The sequence below is a fragment of the Myotis nattereri genome (assembly GCF_964212035.1).
Source record: "Myotis nattereri genome assembly, chromosome: 1".
In the NCBI taxonomy this organism is placed as follows: Eukaryota; Metazoa; Chordata; class Mammalia; order Chiroptera; family Vespertilionidae; genus Myotis; species Myotis nattereri.
Genome location: NC_138075.1, coordinates 94,647,270 through 94,671,992, shown reverse-complemented (window position 1 = coordinate 94,671,992; position 24,723 = coordinate 94,647,270). Strand labels below are relative to the sequence as shown.

At 41.8% G+C, this 24,723-nt stretch overlaps 1 protein-coding gene and 1 pseudogene across 5 annotated transcripts in view; one reads left to right on the top strand and one right to left on the bottom strand.

Moving 5' to 3' along the window:
• CDC123 (cell division cycle 123) overlaps positions 1–8,822 on the top strand; it is a 75,170-nt gene extending 66,348 nt beyond the window's left edge. For 2 of the 4 annotated variants that reach the window (XM_081087415.1, XM_081087416.1), the window contains 3 exons: positions 2,157–2,285; positions 6,651–6,788; positions 7,588–8,822. In XM_081087415.1, the coding sequence (XP_080943541.1) occupies positions 2,157–2,285; positions 6,651–6,788; positions 7,588–7,614 (294 nt within the window). In that variant the 3' untranslated portion in view covers positions 7,615–8,822. The remainder of the gene's footprint in view (positions 1–2,156; positions 2,286–6,650; positions 6,789–7,587) is intronic. The other 2 variants (XM_081087417.1, XM_081087418.1) reach the window with 1 other exon arrangement.
• Positions 8,823–16,731: 7,909 nt separating this feature from the next.
• LOC308524928 (annexin A2-like) lies at positions 16,732–17,639 on the bottom strand (annotated as a pseudogene). Its single transcript has one exon. The product of its transcript is annotated as an annexin A2-like (transcript).
• Positions 17,640–24,723: the final 7,084 nt, after the last annotated feature.

The window sequence follows — 24,723 nt, the reverse complement described above, 5'->3', positions numbered from 1 at the left end:
TAGGGGAAGTTTTCTGTCATTATTTCTTCAAATAGGTTTTCAATATCTTGCTCTCTCTCTTCTTCTGGCACCCCCATAATTCGGATGTTGGTATGCTTGAAGTTGTCCCAGAGGCTCCTTACACTATCTTCATATTTTTGGATTCTTTTTTCTTTTTGTTTTCCGGTTGGGTGAGTTTTTGCTTCTTTGTGTTTCACATCTTTGACTTGATTCTTGCAATCCTCTAGTCTGCTGTTGGAACTCTGTATAATATTCTTTATTTCAGTCAGTGTATGCTTAATTTCTAGTTGGTCCTTGTTCATAACCTCAAGGGTCTTACTAGATTTCTTGAGGGTCTCACTTAATTTATCGGCGGTTTCTAGAAAATTCTTGAAAAACGTTATAACCGTGGTTTTGAACTCTATATCCAGTAGTTTGCTTTCCTCCATTTCTGTCACTTGTGACCTGTTTCTTTGTCTCCACATTTTTTATGCTTCCCTGTGTTGATAGAGTGGCTTTCTGTGCTTGGTGTCCTATAGGGCCCAGTGGCTCAGCCTCCCCAATTACCTGAGGTGGACACTCTTGGTGCACCCCTTTGTGGGCTTTGTGTACAGTCTTGTAGTTAAGCCTTGATTGTTGTTGGTATCACTGGGAGGAATTGACGTCCAGGCCAATTGGCTGTGAGAATCAGCTGTGTCTATGGTGGGAGAATTTCTGTGCTGAAGAGACCCTTCAGGGGTAAGACTTGCTTCAGTGGGGCTTTGGTGCTCACTGAGTCTGCCCCCTGAGTGTGTCTCTTATGGATCTGAGGAGTTATAATCTGGATGGTCCAACTCTGACCACTGGGTACACTGGCTCTTGGATTTCTAAGGAGGTGCTAATTTAGCCTCTGCCTGAGGCTACCCAGCAGGAGCTATGGAGAGATCTGCAGGTTCCTCTTCCTTGTTTGGGTTTTAGAGGTGCCCAGATGAGGCCCAGCTGTGAAGCAATGCAAGCTGCTGTGGGGCTTTGGGCCTTCTTTTGGATGTTCTGGGTCTCTCTGACCCAGCTGCAGTTTGTTAGGTAATTTTCAGATTTCAAAGGGCCAGGACTTTCATATGCAAGAGCCACTGCGCACAGCTTGGGTGGGGCGGGGTCTCAGGGAATCAACAGGGCAGAGCAAACAGCTATGGCAGCTCCTCAGTCCTACCTTAATAGGCCCCATGTCTCAGTGTCCCATGGTAATCGCTGCAAGCACCTCTGAGAGAAAGCCGCCCTCGAGTTCTGCCCGCTGCCAGACAGTCCAGTTTCTCCCCGTATGAGTCTGGGTCCCCAGAGACTTGTCTGGAACTGGAGCTCAGAGCAGTCGGGAGCTTGAGACTCCGTCCCGATTGAAAAAGACATCTGTGTCCTCAGTTGCCAGCCTTTTCGGCGTGCGCCTCCGTACCTCTGCACTTACTTCCGCACCTCTTCTGAGTCTCAGTGTGCTTTTCTCTTTCCTTCTAGTTGTAGAATTTCCACTCAGCCGGCCTTCCTGTGATTCTGGGTGATGTCCGTTTTGTCTTTTAGTTGTATTTTTCAAGTGGTTGTGCGAGGCAGCAATTTCCAGTGTTTACCTATGCCACCATCTTGGTTTTTTTATTTTATTTTCTAGACATTTCTTTTAAAGGTTGATATATTTTTTAGATCTCCCCTTCATGTGCTCTAACATAGACAAACCAATATTGCATTAAAATTAGAGAAAACTGAGCATTTCTGTACTTCTTTCTATATGCTTAAAAAAATGCATCCTTGGCAGCAGCGGTCTCTCAGGGGTAAGAAATGGTGCTCTCTGGAACTTCTGGCTCTTTCCTTCCTCTGTAGAGCAAAGGTAATCTTGAAAGATAATCAGAGATACCCCCTGAAAGCATTCGGTCATGCTTGCTTTAACTTCTTGTGAAATTTTCCTTTTTCCTGCTTGGAGTTTTGACCTAAAATTCTCATGTGATCTAATCAGGACTTGAAATATATGTCTTTGTAGGCTTTTCTTTTCTAGGTCTCTTCTCTGTATTTACAGGTGACCTTCCTTTTAGAAAAGGCTATGGCCTATTTTCAATGAAACCTGGGGGACTTCCTCTGGTGGGAACTGGAGGACAGGTTATAGAGTATAAATGTTTGATTTTAGTCTATGACTCTTAATTTTTCTCTCTGTCCTACAGGGGAAGGTGTGGCTAATCGATTTTAATCCATTTGGTGAGGTAACAGATTCACTACTGTTTACCTGGGAAGAACTGATATCTGAACGAAACTTAAAAGGTGATTTTAGTGAAGGAGGTGCTCTGGAGCAGGTAAGACGGTAAAAGTAAAAATGTAAAGGAAATATTTTAATCTTAACATTTGCTAGTTCTCTAGGCACTTGGATAGGCAGTGGCTTGTACCCTTGGGAAGTACAGAATATAACAAACTTACTAATAGATTCTTGCCCATGCAAGTGAGCAAGAAATGGTGTGCACACATGATTCATTCATTTAACTTCCTTTAAAGAAATAATGGTCATCTGAATTATTTTTTTCTGGTAATTTTTTTTCTTGGAGCCTTGTGTCCTTGACCCCAAGTTCAAGTGGCCCTCATTACAATGTCTTGTTTCCCTCATCAGCTCCTCTTCCATCAGCCACAGTGGCCATTTCACACATTTCCATGGTCCTCTGAACCTCTGGCTTCCTTTTCTTCTCGGCAGAGATTTCATGTCCTTCAAAGGAAAAGATAATCCATTGGTGGGATCACTCCGTTTCATTGTCAGGAAGCCTCCAACCTTGTCTGCAGCTGTCCTTCTAAGTGTCACCTCCACCTGCCCAACATACCATTCCTTCCCATCTCTCACATACCTTGTGCTGTCATGTATCTTCTTTCCTGTTTTTCCTGTCTCTTTCTCTCTGCCAACTCCCACCTCTCAGTAGTTAATCATGTTCAGATATCTCAACTTAAAAAGACAAAATCTTTAAGCCCATATCTTCACCTAGCTACTCTCTCCTTTTTTTCTCATCTTCACAGCCAAACTTTCTTGAAACAACAACTTTGGAAAGCTTTGTTCTTCCTATAAAAGTACTACATGCTCATTTTTAAAGAAAATTCTAAAATCACCCATAAAACTACTGCCTTGAGACCCACTGCTTATATTTTAATACTAACATGTCTTTTCCACGTACAAATAAACTTGTTTAAATAAATGAGATTATACTACATATGAACTTATGTATCTCAAGTTTTTCATTTAGTATTATCTTGTGAGTATTTGAGTATTTTCTTTTTTAAAACAGTTTTTGCCCTGGCCGGTGTTCTCAGTAGTTAGAGCATTGGCCCACACACTGAAGGGTCTTGGGTTCGATTCCTGGTCTAGGGCACATACCTGGGTTCCAGGTTCAAATCTCTGGTTAGGATGCGTGTGGGAGGCAAGCAAATAATGTGTCTCTCTCACATCATTGTTTCTCTCTCTCTATCCTTGCCCTGACCAGTTTGTCTCAGTGGATAGAGCATCGTCCTGCGGACTGAAAGGTCCCAGGTTCGATTCCGACCAAGGGCATGTACCTTGGTTGCGGGCACATCCCCAGTAGGAGGTGTGCAAGAGGCAGCTGATTGATGTTTCTCTCTCATCGATGTTTCTAACTCTCTATCCCTCTCTCTTTCTCTCTGTGAAAAATCAGTAAGATATATTTAAAAATATATATCCTCAGGTGAGGATTAACAAAAAATAATATAAAAAAGTTAAAACAAGATTTGTTGTTTAGCATGGTCATTTAAAAAAAGAGAGAGGGAATTAGAAAGAGGCAAGACTGGAAATCCTACCACCTCCAAATAGCCATTCTTATCACTTGAGTTAATATATTCTCCAGACGTTTTTTTCTATGGATGCACCATACATTTTTACACAGTGGGATCATACTAGTTTCCCTCATGCTGTTACGTAACTTGCTTTTTTGTAACTACTCAGTAATTGTACATCCGGCACAGCCACTTCCTTACATGGTCATCTGTCCTTGCTGCCTGCAGCTTCTCACCGTCTCACCTGTCAATCCCCAGCCCAGTGAGCCTCAGTCCCTGCCACCCACATCGACTGCTCTTGGCAAGGGCTCCCCTGCTTTGTTGCTAATTCCAGTGAACGACCCACTGCCCTTCTCTCACCCAACCACTTGGCACCATTTGAACGTGTTACCCTCTTGTTCTTACAGCATCTCTTCCCTCAGCTTCTGTGGCATGTTCTCCCTTCTGGGTTTCTTCCAGCTCTTCTGGCTGCTGCTTTGCCTTCAGTGTGACCATCTTTCCTTTTGTCCATCTCTGAAGTAATTTTTTTCATCATTACTCTGTCCTGGGCCTTCTTTGGGCCTGTTTCTCTAGATCTGACTCAACTAGATGTTTTTTCCCTGTCAAGGCACTTGCCCATGCGTGATGCCTGCCTGTTGACTTGTCTGTGTCCTGCTTTAGACTCCAAGCTTCTGAGCACAAGGGTAGACTCTCTTGTTCTCCACGTAGCTGAGGGCTTAGCCCAGCCGTGGGCAAACTACGGCCCGCGGGCCGGATCCGGCCCGTTTGAAATGAATAAAACTATTGAAAAAAAAGACCGTACCCTTTTATGTAATGATGTTTACTTTGAATTTATATTAGTTCACACAAACACTTCATCCATGCTTTTGTTCCGGCCCTCCGTTCCAGTTTAAGAACCCATTGTGGCCCTTGAGTCAAAAAGTTTGCCCACCCCTGGCTTAGCACAATGCCAGGCACAACTAATGAGTGTGGAGTTAGTGAGAGAAGGAATTTTATTCCTGATGGCATCTTACAGTTGTGGGCTGTTAAATCTGAGTGTCTAGGAGAAGAATGTAAATTATTCAGCACAGGGTTATTTATAAATATGAGGGATACAGTTATTGAATAGAAACAGTTTGTACAAGATTCAATCTATGATCCAAATAATATGATTGGATCTTTCTTTTTTCTTACTCTGTCTCTCTCTCCTTTCTTCCTTCCTTTCCTCCCTTCTTTCTTTTTTGCTTAATTTAAACATTATATTGGCAGTTGGGGAAACGGGAACTGCTCCTGCCTTTGCCCAGCTTCACCTCCTGCCTATTTTCCACTCCACAGAAACCTTCCTGTCCTTCTGTTTCTTGAAGCTCCAAGCCCTGCCTCTCTGCATTGGTTGTTCCACTGCCTTCAGAGCCGTGCTCTGCTCCCAGACCTCCCAGGCTGTTTCTGTCATACTTTCCAGCTCTCAGACAGCCCCTCTTTAGCAAGGTCTTCCCTAGCAGACTACCTGGTTCTCTGTGATAGCAGCCGTGGTTTTGTTTTTATAACACATTGTACTATCTGAAATAACCTTGTTAGTTTATTTGTTTGCTTGCTGATTGGCTGTCTACCTGTCTTGTTTATCAGTTTATCTTCCAGACCTAGAAAAAGGTCCAGTACAAAGTAGGTGTTTCATAAATATCTGTCAGATGATTGGTCTGTCTGTCAAAACTGTGGCCTGCTTTCTAGGTCTTGTTCCATTCAAGCTTCTGGCCTGTCTCCCTGTGCTGGACACATCCATCCCTCAGCTAGATGTCCATCACCATGGAGTCCAAACCCAAGGCCTTCTGTCTCTGAAGTCCTTTTCTGCACAAGGCAACATGTAAATATTATCTGCAGGCCGTAAGCAGGTGCAGCTGACTCTTGAACAACATGAGTTTCCACTGCGTGCGTCCACTTACACTTGGGTATTTTTCCAGTTGACCCATGCAGTTCAAACCACATTGCTCGAGGGTCAGCTCTGCGGTTGGGATCTGCACATGCTGAGGCCGACTGTAGTTACATGAAGATTTTCAAGTGCTCAGGAGGCCGGTGCCGCCACCCTCCCTGTTGTCAAGGGCCAACTGTACATGAAAGAATGTAAAGACGTGTTCAGTATGATACTTGGATTTGCATGTTGCTTGCAGTTTTACATAGGTAATGAGACAGATACATAAATAAGTTAGATGACATAAAAGAAGTACAAAGGTGCTAGTAATTCAAAGCATTTGCTTGCCCTTACTATTAACTTTATTCTCTAAGGCCATGGTCGGCAAACTGTGGCTCACGAGCCACATGCAGCTCTTTGGCCCCTTGAGTGTGGCTCTTACACAAAATACTACGTGCGGGCATGTGCGATTGAAACTTTGTGGCCCATGCGCAGAAGTTGGTGTTCTGTGGAAAAGCCCCACTCAAGGGGCCAAAGAGCCACATGTGGCTCGCGAGCCGCAGTTTGCCGACCACTGCTCTAAGGCAATGCTTCCTAACTGCACCTGAAGAAAGTGATAATATTTATAAAGCATTCTGGTTTGTATGAGATTGCTCGAGGCCAGTGGTAAGTAGCCTGCGGCCTGTTACCCATTGGGAACTAAAGAGATACATACCTGTCTGTATCACACTTGGGCTGCACACGGGTAGCACTTAGGGATCGGCCTCGCTCTCCAGGACTCTGTTTGCAGATACCCATGTTTATGTCATATTGAATATGAAAAAATGTTTTACAGACTTGGTGCCTTCTTTTACTTCAGAATCTTATTTCTCCCTTGCCCAGTACAAAAAAGAACATGAAGTTGAAATTGTTGTGATAGAACCTTTTTGAGTTTGGAGAAGAGACTTAAAATTTCTCACAGACTTTCCCTACCTCCCCACCCCACCTTTTTTTTTTTTTTTTTTTGGTAAAGGATTCTCCAGCTTTCCGTTGTACAAACAGTGAAGCTACAGTCCAGCCAAGTCCCTATCTAAGTTACCGACTGCCCAAGGACTTTGTAGACCTCTCTACTGGAGAAGATGCTCACAAACTCATCGATTTCCTTAAGCTGGTAAGGTCTATGTGTACTTAGCATCTTTGTTTTCAAATTGGCTTTTTAATATTTCATTTTAGTCTTATTCTACTTAGACTTTTTAAAAAATATTTTTATTGATTTCAGAGAGGAAGAGAGAGGGAGAGAAATATAGAAACATCAGTGATGGGAGAGAATCATTGATTGGCTGCCTACTACATGCCCCCTACTGGGGATTGAGCCCATAACCTGAGCATGTGCCCTGACCCCGGGAATCAAAAGTGACCCCCTGTTCATAGGTTAACGCTCAACCACTGAGCTACACCGGACAGGCTCTACCTAAACTTTTATTTTACTTTAGAAGAAGAATTACTTCTGTCATTTTAAAGTGATCATGTAATATGAACTGAAGGAATAACTTATTTAATAATGAGAATGACAAAAATGTTTTTATGATGTGCATGCTTTTTGCATAGTTTTCACAGCACTTCTAATTTTAAAGAAAGTATGTCTACTAGCGGTTACAGGGCTAAGAGAAGATCAGAGCTGTGCTGTGGTGACTCAGGAAGAAAGTGAATATGTGTATTTGTGTGTGTTTCTGGGTGGGAATGTTTGTACCTGTAGAAGAGAGTGTAGAAAATATTCAAAGGCCTGAGGGTAATATACCCTGGAGCCAAGTGATAAACTAGTTGAGTAAGTAAGTTCAGGCATGTTTTTCCATGAGAATTTGCCAAGGCCTCTAGAAAATGAAACTTGCTGACAGAACAAGTGACTCTAGGTGAACAAATATGCCAGTTAGAATGTGCTGTTTTAATGTAGTCTTGTTTTCCTTTGTCAGAAAAGAAATCAGCAAGAGGATGACTGAGTAGAGTGGTGGAGTTCAAGACCAAGTTAAGGAGGAAACCACCGCTCCTTCAGGAACTGTTCATGGTTCACAGCTTCCTAGTAACCCAGTTGGATGTGGGTGGGGTGGGCAACGTCGAAATCAATCGCTTTTTATATTCATGTATATTAAACTGGGGGAAAAAACAGGGACTTTGCTACTTGTAAAAATAACATAATAAATAGAACTTAAATATAGGAAACCATACTGTTCTGATGATAACATAATTTCTGTGAAACCTTTCTCTTTTGGCTCAGTCTATTTAGATGTATCTATGTTTCTTATGCTATTTTTATACCTATCAGGTAGATGGGAAATTTTATATTTGTTATAGAAGTGGATTCTTTCCTAATCATTCCTTTTCCATTAAAAAAATAGAACCTCATATTACTATAGAAAATACTTTTCCTACTCAGAGGATTTTCATATAATCTTTCTGTCAGTTTAGCTTCAATTTGGGTATAACTAAAAGAATGTAGACATCTCAAACTAAAATAACCTTGAAATTTTCAATATATTACAGCCATCTTAATATATCCTATGTCAGTAAAACTATCACAGATTTGATTAGAATTTGGCACTTTAAAAAAATACTGGAATGGTTGGGGGGTAGATTCACTTTTTAGGCCACCATTGTAATTCTTCAGTGGCTTGATTGATGAGGATGATCGTGGTGTCATCCTATTGCCTGGGCACTGACTACATGCAAGACACTGCTATGTGCTCTTAGAGTTATTTTACAGAAGTTTGAAGAGACAGTTGTTACCATTGCCCGGGGTATCTATTTAACATGGTATCAAATGATATTTCACTAGTTGGAGGGATGTTTCTTAGCACAGGAGACACATATGAGAGCTGTCTAAGGAAGATGTGGAGAGAGGTGAGGCAAAGCCACCTTGTTGGTACAGTTAAGCCAGCTTATGTATAATGCTGCAACAGATCCTTCTTTTTTGCACTGTCTTAAAATTCTGTAGCTTTCTGTGTGGTTTCTCAGTTACAATTCCTTGATATTCATGTTTTAAATACAAAGATCAAGTTGTGATCATTGTACTCAGTGTATCAAATGTCATTTCTGAGGTCTAATTTTTGCATGAATTTTCTTAGAGAAATTGAGTTCAACTCTCACTTTACATTTAAAATGTGATTTTTATTCATTGTTTATTAAATTTAGTGGCCCAGTGCACGAATTCATGCACATTGAAAGGAAATTAATTAGAAGAAATATTTTAATATCTCTATTCACCCTTTATATCAGAAATGTCAACCAAATTCACGATCGATAATGACAGATTGCAACACATGTGTGCGATTTGCACCAGCAAGAGCTTTATATATATCACACATGTGCAAGTCAACTTAGCCTTTTATATATATAGAGAGATAAACTTGCTTAATTAGACCTGCTTTCTGATGTAGCTAAACTTTTTCCAGCCCAGTGAAGCATCCTAACTTCTCTTTCAGCAACACAGCAGTAAATATCAACACGAAGCAGATTATTATTGTAGATCGCGCAGGGAGAACAAAGGGTAAAATATTGAACTGCAGCAGTGTTTGACTATATTCTGCGCAATGAGAAAACCTGAAGTCATTTTCAAGGTCCACCATTTCTTACTTCTTTTCAGTTGAGTCAAGTTTCTAAGCTTTCTAAATCTCCGTTTTTCAGCTAATGAAAAGCAAATAGGATTCCACTAGGTCTCCTATCTACTTACTCCAGGACTTCTGTGAGGATCAAATGAGATGAGGCATGGGAAAACACTTCACAGACATTTGGTTAAAGTGTGAAATGTTTCCACCTGGCTATAAAGCAAGTCGTGTTCCTGGGCTGAAAAAACTCCAAGGAGGCTAGTCAGTAGGGAGAAGAAGCTGGGCGTTGCTTCGTGATGTCATCCAGTGCCCACAGCCACCATTTCCGGGCTGGGCTGGGCAGTGGGCCATATCTTGTGCAGTGGGGGCTCAGCTGTGATTTGGTGGGATGTTGCTCCGGGGTGATGGCAGGGCCTGTGTCCCACTTGGGGGAAGCCAAGTGTTGCTTTGTGGGCACCAGTTCCACAGTGCCATTTATTGTTAAATGGCCTGTCACTAGGGAGAGGAAGCTGGGCGTTGCTATGTGATGTCATTACCTGGCACCCACAGCCACTATTTTCAGGCTGGGCTGGGCTGTGGGCCGCATTTTGCTCCATGGGTTCTCGGCAGCGTTGGCTGCAATTTGGTGGGGTGTTGCTCTAGGGTGGTGGTGGGGCCTGTGTCCCACTTGGGGGAAGCCAACTGTTGCTTTGTTGGCACCAGGTCTGCAGTGCCCTTTCTCTGTAAATGGCCAGTGCATGTCACGGCATCTCCTGCATTGAGTGTCTGTCTCCTAGTGGTCAGTGTGTGTCATAGCAATTGGTCGGACACAGCATATTATCCTTTTATATATATAGATTTTAGTATATTATCTTGATGTTAATATTAAATATAGGATAACATGTAAGAAAATATTCTCTTAAATTCAAATACCATTTATGCCTGTCTAAAGATTACTTTTGAATTATTCTTTTATTTTATGGCATTACCTGTTTCTTTGAAGTACCTCAGGTTTGTGCTTGCTTCTTTTGCCTGGTTCTGAAATCCTGTCTTCTGAAGAAAAGACTTTGCATCTGGTGATTTGGGCAGGTTGGGATAACATGTTTCCTTTGTCCTGCAGGCAGTGGCATGTAACATGGGCCTCTAGTACAGTGGACTTTGCCCAAAAGTTCTGCTTTAAAAAGTCTCACTTTGATTTTTTCTTTTCTGGGTTCATAATTTTTTCTGTCTACTCAGCTATTTCTTCTTTTGATAATTGAAGATTGTGACTGAAAAAACAAACAGAAATCTTATATGACTGAGTTTTTTAAACTTAAGTTTTTTTTCTTACCTATGAAATTGGAGAGTAATAATCATTAGTATATGGATCTATTAAACGAGATAACTATGTAAAGCTTTTCATATGGTGCATCATACTTAATGAGCCCCTAACAATGGTATCTATTGTTATCATTTTGCTCGGCAGGCCTCTGTGTACTTATTAAAGGCAAAGTCTTCTTAACAGAATCAAGAAAACTTTGAGTGGAAAGGGACCTGAGAGATCACTCAGCCCAGTGTCTTTCCCATTTTTTCTCCCTCCCATCATCCCTCCCTTGCTTTCTTCTTTCCTTTCTTCTTCCTTTAAAAAAAAAATTTATTGATTTCAGAGAGGAAGGGAGAGGGAGAGAGATAGAAACATCAATGATAGAGAATCATTGATCGGCTACCTCCTGCACACACCCCCCACCTGGGATTGAGCTGCAACCTGGGCATGTGCCCTGACTGGGAATTGAACCATGACCTCCTGGTTGATAGGTTGACACTCAACCATTGAGCCACACTGGTTTGGCCTTTATTTTTCTTTCTTTTTTTTAACGCAGGGGAAAACGGTGGTCCTGAGGAGTTGCAACTTGTTCAAAAACCTTAATTGCAGCAGAACAAGGACCACAAAAGAAATTCTAGTCTAATGTCTTCCTCTAAGGGATTTGCAGCCTAATATTTTTTTATAGCTGTTTCAACCAGAACATAATATAATTTTCAAAAAAGAATTGTTTTTTAAATAAAAGTAAGTATAAATTAATCTCACACATTTACATATTGAATAACTAAATAAAAGAGAGATATTTAATACAGAGAAATTAAATGAAAAATAACTGTGTCTTTGAAAGGTTTAATTTCATTTTGATATTAATCAGGCTGATCTTGAGATGTGACATAGCCACTTTTAGACTTTTTTAAAAAAATATAAGCAGTTTAGTTAAACAGCAAAACACTTGACATGAAGGTTAAACTATCTAGGACTCATTTCTTTTAGAGTAATTTGTCCCTAGTTAAAGATAGATTGTCCCACAAGTAACAACTACATACAAAAAGTTATTAAAACTGTCCTTGATTTCACAATGATAATGAAAAAGATTAAAATTCTCCAAACAAGGTATGCAAGGATTTTTATGGTTGTTGTTGTTGTTGTTAAACAGTGAGAGCAAAATAACTTACTGGAATCCTATATAATAGAAGAAAACATGCAAATTAACCATCCCTCCACTACATACAAGCCACGCCCACAAGCCAATCAGGAGCGAGTATGCAAATTAACACAACTAAGATGGTGGTGGCCACGGAGCTGGAGTGAGCAGGAGGCTTGGGTTGCCCCCGGCTGGAGGAAGCCAAGCTTCCCGCCTGCCCTGGCCGGCCCTCGGCTCCATTCAAGGCTACAAAGTTTCAATTGTAGAAGATAAATATATCCCAGAAAAAAAGGAAAAAGAAAAAAGAAGAGGCTGGGAGCTTGGGTCACCAGGGGGCATGGCCAGCCTGAAAATGGCCATCAGCCCCTCACCCAGGCTGGCCAGGCACCCCAGCGGGACTCCCCCATGCTGAAGGGGCTGTGGGTAGCCTGAAAACGGCCCTCAGTCCCTCACGCAGGCTGGCCAGGCACCCCAGCGGGACCCCCACCCTGATCCAGGACACCCTTCAGGGCAAACCAGCTGGCCCCCACCCATGCACCAGGCCTCTATCCTGTATAATAAAAGGGTAATATGCAAATTGACCCTGACAGCAGAAAGACTGGGAATGACTGGTCACTATGACACACACTGACCACCAGGGGGCAGACGCTCAATGCAGGAGCTGCCCTGGTGGTCAGTGCACTCCCACAGGGGGAGCTCTGCTTAGCCACAAGCCAGGCTGATGGCTGCCAGCACAGAGGTGGTGGTGGGAGCCTCTCTCGCCTCCTCAGCAGCACTAAGGATGAACGACTGCAGCTTAGGCCTGCTCCCCACTGGCAAGTGGACATCCCCCAAGGGCTCCCGGGCTGCCAGAGGGATGTCTGCCAGCAGGTGGACATATCTTGAGGAGTCCCAGACTGCAAGAGGGCACTGAGGGATCCTCCTGAGTGCACAAATTTTTGTGCACCGGGCCTCTAGTCTATATATACTAAAGCCTAATATGCAAAGTGTCCCTTTGGGAGTTCAACTGACCAGGAGTTTGATCACTTGCTATGACGTGCACTGACCACCAGAGGGTGGTGCGGAACGAAGGAAGGCCCCGGCCGGCAGCTGGGGAAGGTGGCCCCAGCCAGTAGCTGGCAGCCACTAGGGACCCTATCTATGCACCATTTTCATGCACTGGGACTCTAGTATAAAGATAAGAGCTGAATAAGCACGCCACACTTATGGAGAAAGGGGATTATTTCACAGAACCATTGTTTTCCCCCACCATATCTTCATTTGATATTGATCAAAACATACCATTTAGTATTTTTTTTTAAATAAATCTTGTCCGACTGTCCAGTTGTGTGTTTCACTGATTGGCTGCTCATCAAATCAGATAGTTAAGATATCTAGGAATAAACTTAATCAAGGAGGTAAAAGACTTGTACTCAGAAAACTACAGGACAATGAAAAAAGAGATAGAGGAAGATAGAAACAAGTGAAAGAATATAACGTGTTCATGAATTAGTAGAATTAACATCATTAAACTGTCCATACTACCCAAAGCAATGTAATTCCTATTAAAATACCAACAGCATATTTCACAGATCTAGAACCAATACTCCAAAAGTTTATGTAGAACAAAAAAGACCCTGAATATCTGCAGCAATCTTGAGAAAAATGAACAAAGTTGGAGGGATTACAATACCAAATATCAAGTTAGACTACAAAGCCACCATAATTAAAACAGCCTGGTACTGTCACAAGAACAGGCATAGAGATTAATGGAACAGAACAAAGACCCCAGAAATCGACCCAAGTCATTACGCTCAATTACTATTTGACAAAGAAGGCAAGAACATACAATGGAGTCAAGACAGTCTCTTCAGTAAAAGGTGTTGGGAAAATTGGACAGATACATGGGAAAAAAATGAAACTAGACCACCAACTTACACCATACATCAGAATAAACTCAAAATAGATAAAAGATTTAAATGTAAGTCATGAAACCATAAAAATCTTAGAAGAAATCATAGGCAGCAAAATCTCAGACATCTCTCGTAGCAGTATGTTTACAGATGCATCTCCTAGGGCCATGGTCAGCAAACTGCGGCTCACGAGCCACATGCGGCTCTTTGGCCCCTTGAGTGTGGCTCTTCCTAAGCCTTAGGAGTACCCTAATTAAGTTAATAACAGTGTACCTACTTATATAGTTGAAGTTTAAAAAATTTGGCTCTCAAAAGAAATTTTTATCATTGTACTGTTGATATTTGGCTCTGTTGACTAATGAGTTTGCCGACCACTGTCCTAGGGCAAAGGAAATTTAGGAGAAAATACACAAATGAGTATCAAAATAAAAAGCTTCTGCACAACAAAAGAAACCATCAACAAAATGAAAAGAGAGCCCACTATATGGGAGAACATATTTGGCAATGATACACCTGATAAAGGGTTAATATTCAAAACATATAAGAATCTCCAACAACTTAACAAAAGGAAGACAAACAACCCAGTTAAAAATTGGGACCTAAGTAGATACTTCTCCAAAAGGGACATACAGAAAGCCAAGAGACATATGAAAAAATGCTCCAAGTCACTGATCATCAGAGAGATGCAAATTAAAAGGACAATGAGGTATCACCTCACACTTGTCAGAATGGCTACCATCAACAAATCAACAAATGACAAGTGCTGGTGAGGATGTGGAGAAAAGGGAACCCTAGTACACTGCTGGTGGGAATGCAGACTGGTGCAGTCATTATGGAAAACAGTATGGAGTTTCCTCAAATTAAGTATGGAACTGCCATTTGACCCAGTGATCCCATTTTTAGCAACATATTCTAAGAGACCTGAAACACCAGTCAGAAAGAATGTATGCGGCCCTATGTTCATAGCAGCACAATTTGCAATAGCTAGGAGCTGGAAACAGCCTAAGTGCCCATCAGTAGGTGAATGGATAAAAAGGCTGTGGTGCATTTACACCATGGAATACTACGCAGCAATAAAAAAGAAGGATCTCTTACCCTTTGAGAGAGCATGGATGGACTTGGAGAGTATTATACTACATGAAATAAGCCAGTCAGAAAAAGACAATTATCATATGGTCTCACTCATGTGCGGAATCTAATGAACAAAATAAACCGATGAACAAAACAGAGACATAGAAGCCTAGAACAGACTGTGGAATCTCAAAGGCAAGGTGGGGGAGGGTGCGTGGGTGAGAAATCAACTAAAGAACCTGTATGAATATATGCATAAACCATGCACACAGACAATAGTGTGGTGAAAGCCTGGGGTGGGGGATGGGGATCGGCTAGAGGGGTCAATGGGGAGATGGGGAAGGAAACATACGTAATACTTTCAACAATAAAGATTTAATTAAATAAGGTAACTGCAAATCTCTCTTCCCACAACAAAAGTTAATAATAATTTGCAATGTAATTATTTTGAGTTTTGTTAATTGATCATTATTTAACTTGTTAACGCCTCGGTACGAACTAAAGATGACTTAAATTGTATTTTGTGCATCATTGGTTTTCATGAGTATTTGAGATTCACATACTAGTATAATGTGTAAAATTTTTAGGTGGATTATCTCACCAAGCATCTGTGGGCTTTCAATCAAGTAAAAACTTAAACTGAATCTCTCCTACTAGTTACAAGTGGCCTGATCTCCTCTCGGGGGAAAAAACAATCTCTATAATGTCAGCAATAAATTTTGGACAGAGTGAGAAGCTGGAGAATCAATTATCCATTCATAGCATATATACAAGCAGTCATTGGGAACTTGAGTATAAATACAGATTAACCTTCAAAATAAGCTAAAGTGAATCTTAGTAATTTGAGGAGAAACATTTCTTTGAGGATCTGGTGAAAGCTATGGGCTCTCAGAAAAATTTTACACATGATTTCAGGGAGTTGTAGACCCAGGATTAAGGTGGCTGGCCCTCTCTCCCCCCTGCTAAAGCCATGTGAGATGTGATTAGAAGCCACAGCTTCTGCAATTGTACAAATGGCGCCATTTTATAGCACACTTCAAAAAAGTAAAGCACACAGCTTTAGTTTTAACTTAAATACAATTTCTAATGGTATTTATGTAATTAATTCATTTATAGTACATTTCAGAGTACATTCCCCTCGTAGAATAATGTTAGCTCTCATGAAGAAAGTAAACTGTGTTAGAATCCAACCAGAGCAGTAGAACCAGTATGAGATTTTATATAGATATGTGTATATAAAATCTTACTGTGTGTATACACACATATATGTACATATAAATAAGGGATTGCTATGTGTAAGTGAGAGGGGCTGGCTATGCAAATCCAAAGTCTGTAGGACAGGCTAGAACTCCATGGGCATGGGCATGGAGCTCTTGTCCATAGGAGAAATTTCATCTTTCTCAGGAAAGCTTCAATCCTGCTTTGGAAGCCCTCCGGCTGATTAAGTCAGGCCCACCAGGATTATCTCCCTTAAGGCTAATTGATAGGGACTTTAATTACATCTGCAAAAATCCCTTCTCAGCTGGAGTTAGATGAGTGAGAGGGCATAATGGGACTGTAGCCTAGCCAAGCTGACACAGGAGAGCCATCACAGACTTGTACTTACAGAAGCTAGTTTTGGTGATGGATTGCCATAAACCTATTTCAAGAGTATACTGTGTGATATCCTATATAATAAAGAGCTGACATGCTAATTAGACCAGATGGTGGAATGACCTTCTGGAACGACCTTCTGGAATGACCAGTGGGAGGGCCAGCTGGGGCCGAGAGGGCCTACACTTGCACGAATTCTGTGCACTAATAAGTAATAATTATGATTTGTAATTCTTTTGATTTCTAAAGTAAAAATTCAGTTTATTCATCTGTTTATGACACAGTACATAAGAGGCAAGGTGTTTTGCACCATAGATTTTGCTTCCTGCTCCTTCGGATGTGCATTTCTTTGGCTAGAAAGACTAGAAGAGAAAGCAAGGCAATGCTTAAGCAACTGAAATGAGGATGGACAGGGGGCAATGCTAACACCATCCTCACAGGGATAAGCACAGGGGGCTATTAGTTATAAGCTGATTTTCTAGAATTAGCTGGAAGCATAGGAATACCACTCCTGGGCGCTAAATTCCCTGTGAGCCTCACTCATCCCCGCCACACAGGTACAGCAGGGCTTTCTGATAGTCACCCTGGTGTCCTGTTGGATGTAGTAGTACAGGGACTCGCCATACTTCCTCTTGAATTCAGACAGACCTGATTTTCAACATGTCCCCTTCAATGCAGGAGACCGTGATTCTGATCAGGGCCTTATCGCGAGTCCCATTGCCTTTCATGGAGTTGTACAGTTGGTCAGCAAAATACAGGGACTTGTTCTGGATACACTGCACCAGGTTCAGGAAAGCATTTTCCAGTTCTCTCTGACTTCCTTCTTGATGCTCTCCAACATGTCATAAGGGCTGTAGCTCTTGTCCCTTTCACATACTTTCTGGAGGTGACACATGCTACACTCAGTCATGATGCTGATCCACTTGGTAACATCAGTCCCTTTTCACTCCAGCCTCAGAGAGATCCCAGACATCTTTCAGTCAGTTCATAATCCATGACAGAACCATCTGCTCTTCTACCCTTCACAAGGGCAACCATCAGCTTGCAGAAGTCACCAGATATGTCGGAAATAATGTCCTCCAGATCAGTCTTGCACATTTCCCTGTAGACTGTTAATTTCCTGCAACTCCTGGCCAGTCCTTGAGCAGATGATCTCATGAGTCCTCATTAGTCCCCTTCATGGAGGCCTTCAGCTCTGAAACATTGTACTGACAGGTGTTTTCAATAGGCCCCAATCACCCTCCCCAGGTGAAGGCCGACTTCAGTGCTTCCATTTTGGTCCTTCTCTGGTAGGCAAAGGCAGTATCTTGTCTCTGCTCATTGCTGCAATTGGTCAAAATGTCGTGGTGGTGATTTCATTCACACCTCTGTTCTTGATGGTTGTTTCAATGTTTAAAGCATCCCAGTCAGCATCGAAGTTAGTATAGGCTTTGGCGGATCCATGGAGTGATTATCCTCAAGCTGAGCTTGCACAGAAGTTTGTGAACAGCAGACGTTCTGAAAGAAGCTGGGCCAGGTGCCGAGAGCTGTGAGTATCCCCAGATGCCAAGCTAATTCTGATTTCTTTTAAAGGACCAAATTGATTTTTCACAGGGATGGTTTATCCTTGAAAGTAGGTGTTTTAGAGAAGACTCTCTACACTTATTTTTGTGATGCTGCCGTCACTCCAAAATATTTTCTTAAATCTTTTTGGAAGTTTCTTTAGATCCATTTAGAAGCCACAGAATAAAATTTAACATTTTATTCAATACCTTGTTTTTTAACCAAACATCACACACAGTTCCATATCACACACTTCTTTCTTATTCATCAGACTTGGTTCAATTTTCCCCCAAAATTTAGATGTCCAATTCAAAAAGCTTTAATTTTATGTACTACTAGGACATTAATTTTTCTGAAGCACAATTCCAGTCATTCTGATGCTTACAGCCTCTCAGAGGTTTCCCATTTCTTAAAATTTTACTTTTATTTAATTTTAAAGTACAGACTTCTCAGATGGTCATTCAAAGCCCTATGCAATATTGTTCAACCTTTCTTCATAGCCTACTTTCATTCTCACCAGCACTTGCTGCTCTCTAGCCAACCTGGACTACCTGAGAGAGCCAAGGATGTCTATCTATCTCACCTATCTTGCTGTGCCTCACCACTTCCACCTCCTCTAACCCCCATCCCAATCTTCTGCTTATTGAAAGCCAGCCTTCAAGGCCTGGCTCATTGTGGCATGTTTCTCATGAAATTATCCAAAGAATGTTTTCTGTGCCAGGATTTTCATAGCACCTTGATATTACTATTTCTTTTGTACCTGGAACCCTATCCAGAATGTGGGGTATAGGTGTCAAATAATCTGAATTGAAAAAGTAGAGAGAGTGAGAATGTATCCTTGCTTTGTTTTCTTACTGTGCTTGGTCTGTGCTCTATCTTGGCCACAAGGAATGTGATGCAGTATCACTGAAACAAGCAATTCAAAGTGACTCCCCAAAGCACTTTCAACAACAGGACGACCACCAGAACTAAGCATCACTCCCAAGTTGGCACACTGAATAATGCAAGATCAATTATGTATGTTAATCTGTCCTTTTTATTCACATTATGCAATCATGAGCCCGGGTATTAATGAGCTCTTGTCTTTCCTTAATTGAAGCAGACCATCAAAAACTATTGCTGAGATTCCATCTCACGGCACTCATGATCCAACATGTACTGGCCCTTAAATCGTGAATAAGTTCCAACTGTGTAATTACATCTGCCTACTTGTTCTAAAAAAAAAAAATTATGCAGAACTTCGGTATGTTCTATGTCTGCTTTCAGCTTATCTTTTGAGACATTCTGCCTCCTTCCTGGTCCCCATTCCCCAGCTATTAACACACCCTGTCTCAACTAGAGCCATCACAGACACTGTGACCACTGCCTGGGGAGCCATGCCTGCCATACATTGAAGTCTTTCAGAATGATAACCTCTAAGGAAGTGGTTCTGTTTGTGTTTTGTTTGTTTTGCATTTAGGTAGAAAATCAGGCTTTTGGGCTGTGGTTGCCAGTTAGCACAGCCCAAGGATTAATCAAGTGGATTCTACAGTCAGACTGCCTTGCTTAGAATTGGCTCTGCTGCCTGCTGACAGCACGATACTGGGCAACGTACTGAATCTCTTGTGCTCTTGGTTTCCTAATTTATGAAAGAGATGGCAATAGCACCTGTCTCACAGGGTTGTTGCCAGAAGTTAATGTAGGACAGTTCCTGGCATCATAGTAAATTCTCAGTAAATAGAAGCTCTTACTCAACTATATCATCATTGTGTGATTTCAGTGAGCTATCTACCTCTATAGTATAACTAGTGGCCTGGTGCATGAATTCATGCACATTGAAAGGAAATTAATTAGAAGAAATATTTTAATATTGCTATTGGCCCTTTCTCTATAATAGAAGTGTCAACCAAATTCACGATTGACATTAGCAGATGGGAACACATGCGTGAGATTGGTGCCAGCCAGAGCTTTGTATGTATCGCGTTTGCATGAGTCAACTTAGCCTTTTATATGTAGAATAAACTTGCTTAATTAGACCTGCTGTCTGATGTAGCTAAAATTTTTCCAGCCCAGTGAAGCACCCCAACTTCTCTTTAAGGTAATTGTCAGCAACACAGCAGTAAATATCAACACGAAGCAGATTATTATTGTACTAGTGGATCATGCAGAGAGAACAAAGGGTAAAATATTTGACTGCAGCAGTGTTTGACTATATTCTGTGCAGTGAGAAAACCTGAAGTCATTTTCAAGGTCCACCATTTCTTACTTTTTTTCAGTCAGATCAAGTTTCTAAGCTTTCTAAATCTCCTTTTTCCAGCTAATAAAAAGCAAATAGGATTTCACCGGGTCTCCTATCTACCTACTCCAGGACTTCTGTGAGGATCAAATGAGATGAGGCATGGGGAAATGCTTCACAAACATTTGGTTAAAGTGTGAAATGTTTCCACCTGGCTATAAAGCAAGTCGTGTTCCTGGGCTGAAGAAACTGCAAGGAGGCTAGTCATCAATAGGGAGAGGAAGCCAGGCATTGCTATGTGCTGTTATTACCTGGAGGGACACAGCATATTAGACTTTTATACATATAGATAATCCAGCAACATTTTATACTTTCTGTCTTCCTTTCTGTTTGGGAAAGGGTTATAATGGGAGAGTCCTCAGTGCTTTTATTTGCAGTTCACAGGTTGTCTAACTGCTAAGATGTTCAGCCAGTGATTACTCTGAGCAGGTGGAGGCTCGCCTTCCTCTTGATGGAATGATTTCTTCAGAAAGAGTAAACCTGTTCTTGATCTCATTGAGTTCTTCCTAGTCACATGATTGCACAACATTGGGCTAATAGGCATGGTTCATTTTTACCTCCCTCCCTACCCCAAATAAGATGGAAGGGGGGCGGGCAGCAGGGTAAGAGAGTGCAGATGTTATGTATGCACCTGTACATATACATTTAAATGTGAATTTAAGGTTGGCTTGCTTTGGTAGGTGAGGTAACACTTGAATTTTGAATAAGGAAAGGGGCCAGTAACACAAAGGAAGGATCACCCAAAGCTACAATCCAGCAGTTTGAGGGGTAACTGGGAATGACCTAACCTCTGTGGAAACTTCTCAGGGTGTCATTGTGTAGGGTAAACGGAAGTGGAGCCGGGCCAGAACCCTGGAGAGTTTTCCTTCAAACTGTCATCCCTGACTCTCAATATTCTCTAGAAAAATGATAGCTCTTCTCATCCCCTCACCTGTTCCCCTACTTTCCTCATAAGAAGTCATAGTTTATATTCAGCCACAGTTTATATTCAGAGCCCTTTGTTTAGGTCTGAGAAATGAGACAGGCTGATACTCAGCATTATACATTTATTCTTGTGGGAAGAATGGACAGCTCATTCTTTAATGTTTACAAATTGCTTTGTAGATGAAAAGTGTTGAATAAATGCCAAGTAACATTATTGCTTTTAGGGGTGTTTGTTTCCAGTCTGGTAAAAGGCATTTATCTCTAGGCCCAATGGCAGCTCAAACTTCCATAGCCAGAATTTATATCTGTTTCTCTCACACATAATAAAAGCAGAGCCTCCTGTGTGAATACTGGTGATGCTAAGAGCATTGTAATCCTTGGTTATTTAAAAAAAGAAGTGGTCACTCAAGGAAAGAAGACATTGGGTACAGACAGGGAAGAAGAGAGGGAGAGGCTATCCTCAAATACTCTTCAAGGGCATGTGGCTTTGATGGCAAGGGAATGAAGAACTGGAGGAATAAATGGAGTCGGAGGAGATACAACATTTTAAACAACTTAAAGTATAGTCCAATGCAGAAGGATGCCAGGCACCTCTTTCATAAAGGAGTAGGTATAGGAAATGAAAGTGCAAGGGTGTCAGATGGCTGCTTCCCATCACCACGGTTGTCATGAAGTTGTCTTCTTTGAAATAAAAATGAGAATCGCTGGGCTGAGCCTTCGAAAAGGAGAAATGCCATATCTCAGGATGTGGCATGCTCACTTCTGGATTTTGAACACAAATAATGCTGTGGCAAAACTGAATAATGGGAAGAAATGTGGTCAATATGTTAAACTTTAGTTGCAAACTACAGAAACTAACTCTGTTTAAAGGGATTAATTGGAAGGAAGTGAAGCACCTCAGAGAATTAACAGCAAATCTGAGTAAACAGGCCATGGAGAGGACAGGGACCCAAGCAGTTTCAGAGATCTCGTGGGAAGTGAGTGACACCAGGCTTGGCCATGAGAAAGCTTCTGGTTGCTGAACTGCTGTTCCTCTGCTCAAGACTCAGAATCCCAGGAGAGAGAGTCTGACCGGCCCAGCTCAGGTCCAGGGACAAGTACTGCGAGTGTGAACACATGAGTCAGAGTTCTCTAGAAATTCAGCGGAGGGGGATGGAAAGGCACAGTGGTCTGGCAAGGCCTCAGGGAAGAGGACAGGCTTAATGTCATGCGCAAGGCCTAAAGTTTAAACAGTAGTTAAAAACCCCAGCCAGCGTTGGGCACGGCACTTTGATTGACAGTCCAAACAAGACCACATGCACTGGGAAGTTCTCCAGAGGAAAACTGAGGAGCCAGCAAAGGGCGACAAAAACAACAGATGTCATTACACGTGAGTGGGCAGTGGCGAAGAGAAAGAGGATGCTGGATAGAGATGTTCTTCAGAGGTTCTTCCCAATTATCATTTTATCCTTATGAGATATCGAGGGCATCGCTCAGAGGGCTCTGCTGTGCTCAGGCCTCAATTCTTACCTCTCCAGAGTTAACTTCTCTTTTCTGTCCTGGATGTCTACTTAGGTGTTCCAATTTTATCTCATTTAACTCTAGTTAACCAAAATATATCGAGCAGTTAGTTGTTACATACATCATGCTAAGTGTGAATAAATGTTATTCCTGACGTAAGAAGGTTAAAATCTCATAGAGAAGCTCATTATCTAGCCAAATTCATGCTCTTTACTCCACACCAACAATTTATTTCACTCATTAGTGTTTTGTTAATAGTACATGCCCAGACCATCAGCCTCAAAGCCTTAGAATTATTCACAACTCAACCTTTTCTTAAGCTCCCATATTTATATCACTTATCAGCTTATTCACGTAGTAAGTCCTACCAGTCCCTCCTCCCAAATCCTTACACCCATTTGTGCATTTCTGCACTGGTGTCCCCACTTGTCGAACACCTCGTTTACTTTTCTGTAATAACCACTAGCTGAGCCTGCTAACGTGGTTTCTCTTTCCTCTAGTCTTTCTGTATTCAGGTTCCAGAAGCCTTACAGTAATTTCACTTTGACCCATGTAACTTATTTTCCACTACTTTTAAAATATGATCACAGCTCTAGGCAGGTCAGTCATCTCATTGTTCTTCAAATATACCATGTTATTCTTGCTTTCATGCCCTTCATCATATCTTTCTCCTCCTCACCCGGAATGTCTTCCTTTCTTTCATTCATTAAATTAGACCATATGGAAGTGTCCATAAACCAGTCCTGCTCCTGAGACCCTCCTGGATCACTATGGCCACTATGCCTTTGACCCCCATCTTTCTTTGAACTTCTAGAAAACTACAGGCCCCTTTGTCCTAACTAGCAGTTAATTCCTACCTTATGGCATTATTTCCTAGTTGTGTCTGGTGTTTAGTTTATTTACAAGCTCCTTGAGGGCATGAACAAAAGCCTAAATGACTAGTAAGCTCTTTTAGATAATGAAAAAGGAAATAAATGGAAATAAATTAAAGAATGTTTAAAATGACTGAGTGGTCAGTGAAGTGATATGGGCTGAATTGTGTCCCCCCCAAAATTTATATGTTGAGCCTAACGCCTAATGCCTCAGAATGGGACTGATTTTGGAGAAAAGGCCTTTAGAGAGGTCAGTAAGTTAAATGAGGCCATAGGGTGGGTTCTAATGAATCTATCTGATCCTATAAGAAGAGGAACTTTGGACATGCAGCAGAAAGACCATGTGAGAACACAGAAAGAAGAACATTTGTAAATCAACAGAAGAGGCCTCACAAGCATGTCAAACTGGCCACGAGTCTGACATGCTTGCCTCAGAAGAAACCAAACCTGTGACACCTTAATCTCAGATTTCCAGCCTCCACAACTGGGAGAAAATTAATTTTTGTTGTTTTAGTCCCCTAACATGTGGTACTTTGTTATGGTAGCCTCAGTAGACTAATATATGAACTAGAGACGTGGACAAATTAAATTCATGAATTTGGATATGTCAAAATTACAACTAAACTACAAAACAGTCATTATTCAGAATCTCCTGAAATCTGGCTGAATGGAAGTCCTACAACTAGGAAATTAAAGAAGCCACATCAAGACTGGTAGGAGGGGTAGAGAAGAGGAAGGGCTGGTCCCACACCCATATATGGCACATACAATCTAGAAGGGATATCTAGTCTGCGGAGGTCCCCCCCCTCGCCCTGAGGTGCAAGCCCCATACCAGGCAACCCAGCCCAGGGTTTCAATGCTGGGAAAAGAAGTCCCCATAACCTCTGGTTTTAAAAACCAGCATGGATTGAGACTGAGGGAGGCTGAGGCTGCTGGAGCCCCAGGCAATCCCTCTTAAAGGGCCTGCACAAAGATTTATTATGACTCATATGCTCTGAGCTTCAGTGCAGGGGCAGCAGTTTGAAAGGAACTTGAGACATATAGGGAAGAACTGAATTGTTTGGCATCAGGGCCAGAGCTGAAGGGGCAGCTTTTTCCCAGACAGAAGTACTGGTGGAGGCCATTATTCCTTTTCTGGCCCTTATTCCACAGAGCCAGCAGATGGTACCATATCTGAGATTCCATCAACCTGGCTCACACTGTTTGCCTCACTCTGGTGACCCTGAGATCCTGCCCTATCCAACTTTACAGCCCACCCAAATGGTGTCCAGTGGCTTTTCCATAGGAATGGCCTATTTTGGCTCATGCTTCATATTTTTCTAAAATCCTCCAAACAAGCAGCATCTAGCTTCAGCTAAGTGACCCTAGGCCTGGCACTAGCAGCAGTCAGCCTTGGTTCACAGCTTGGACTCACC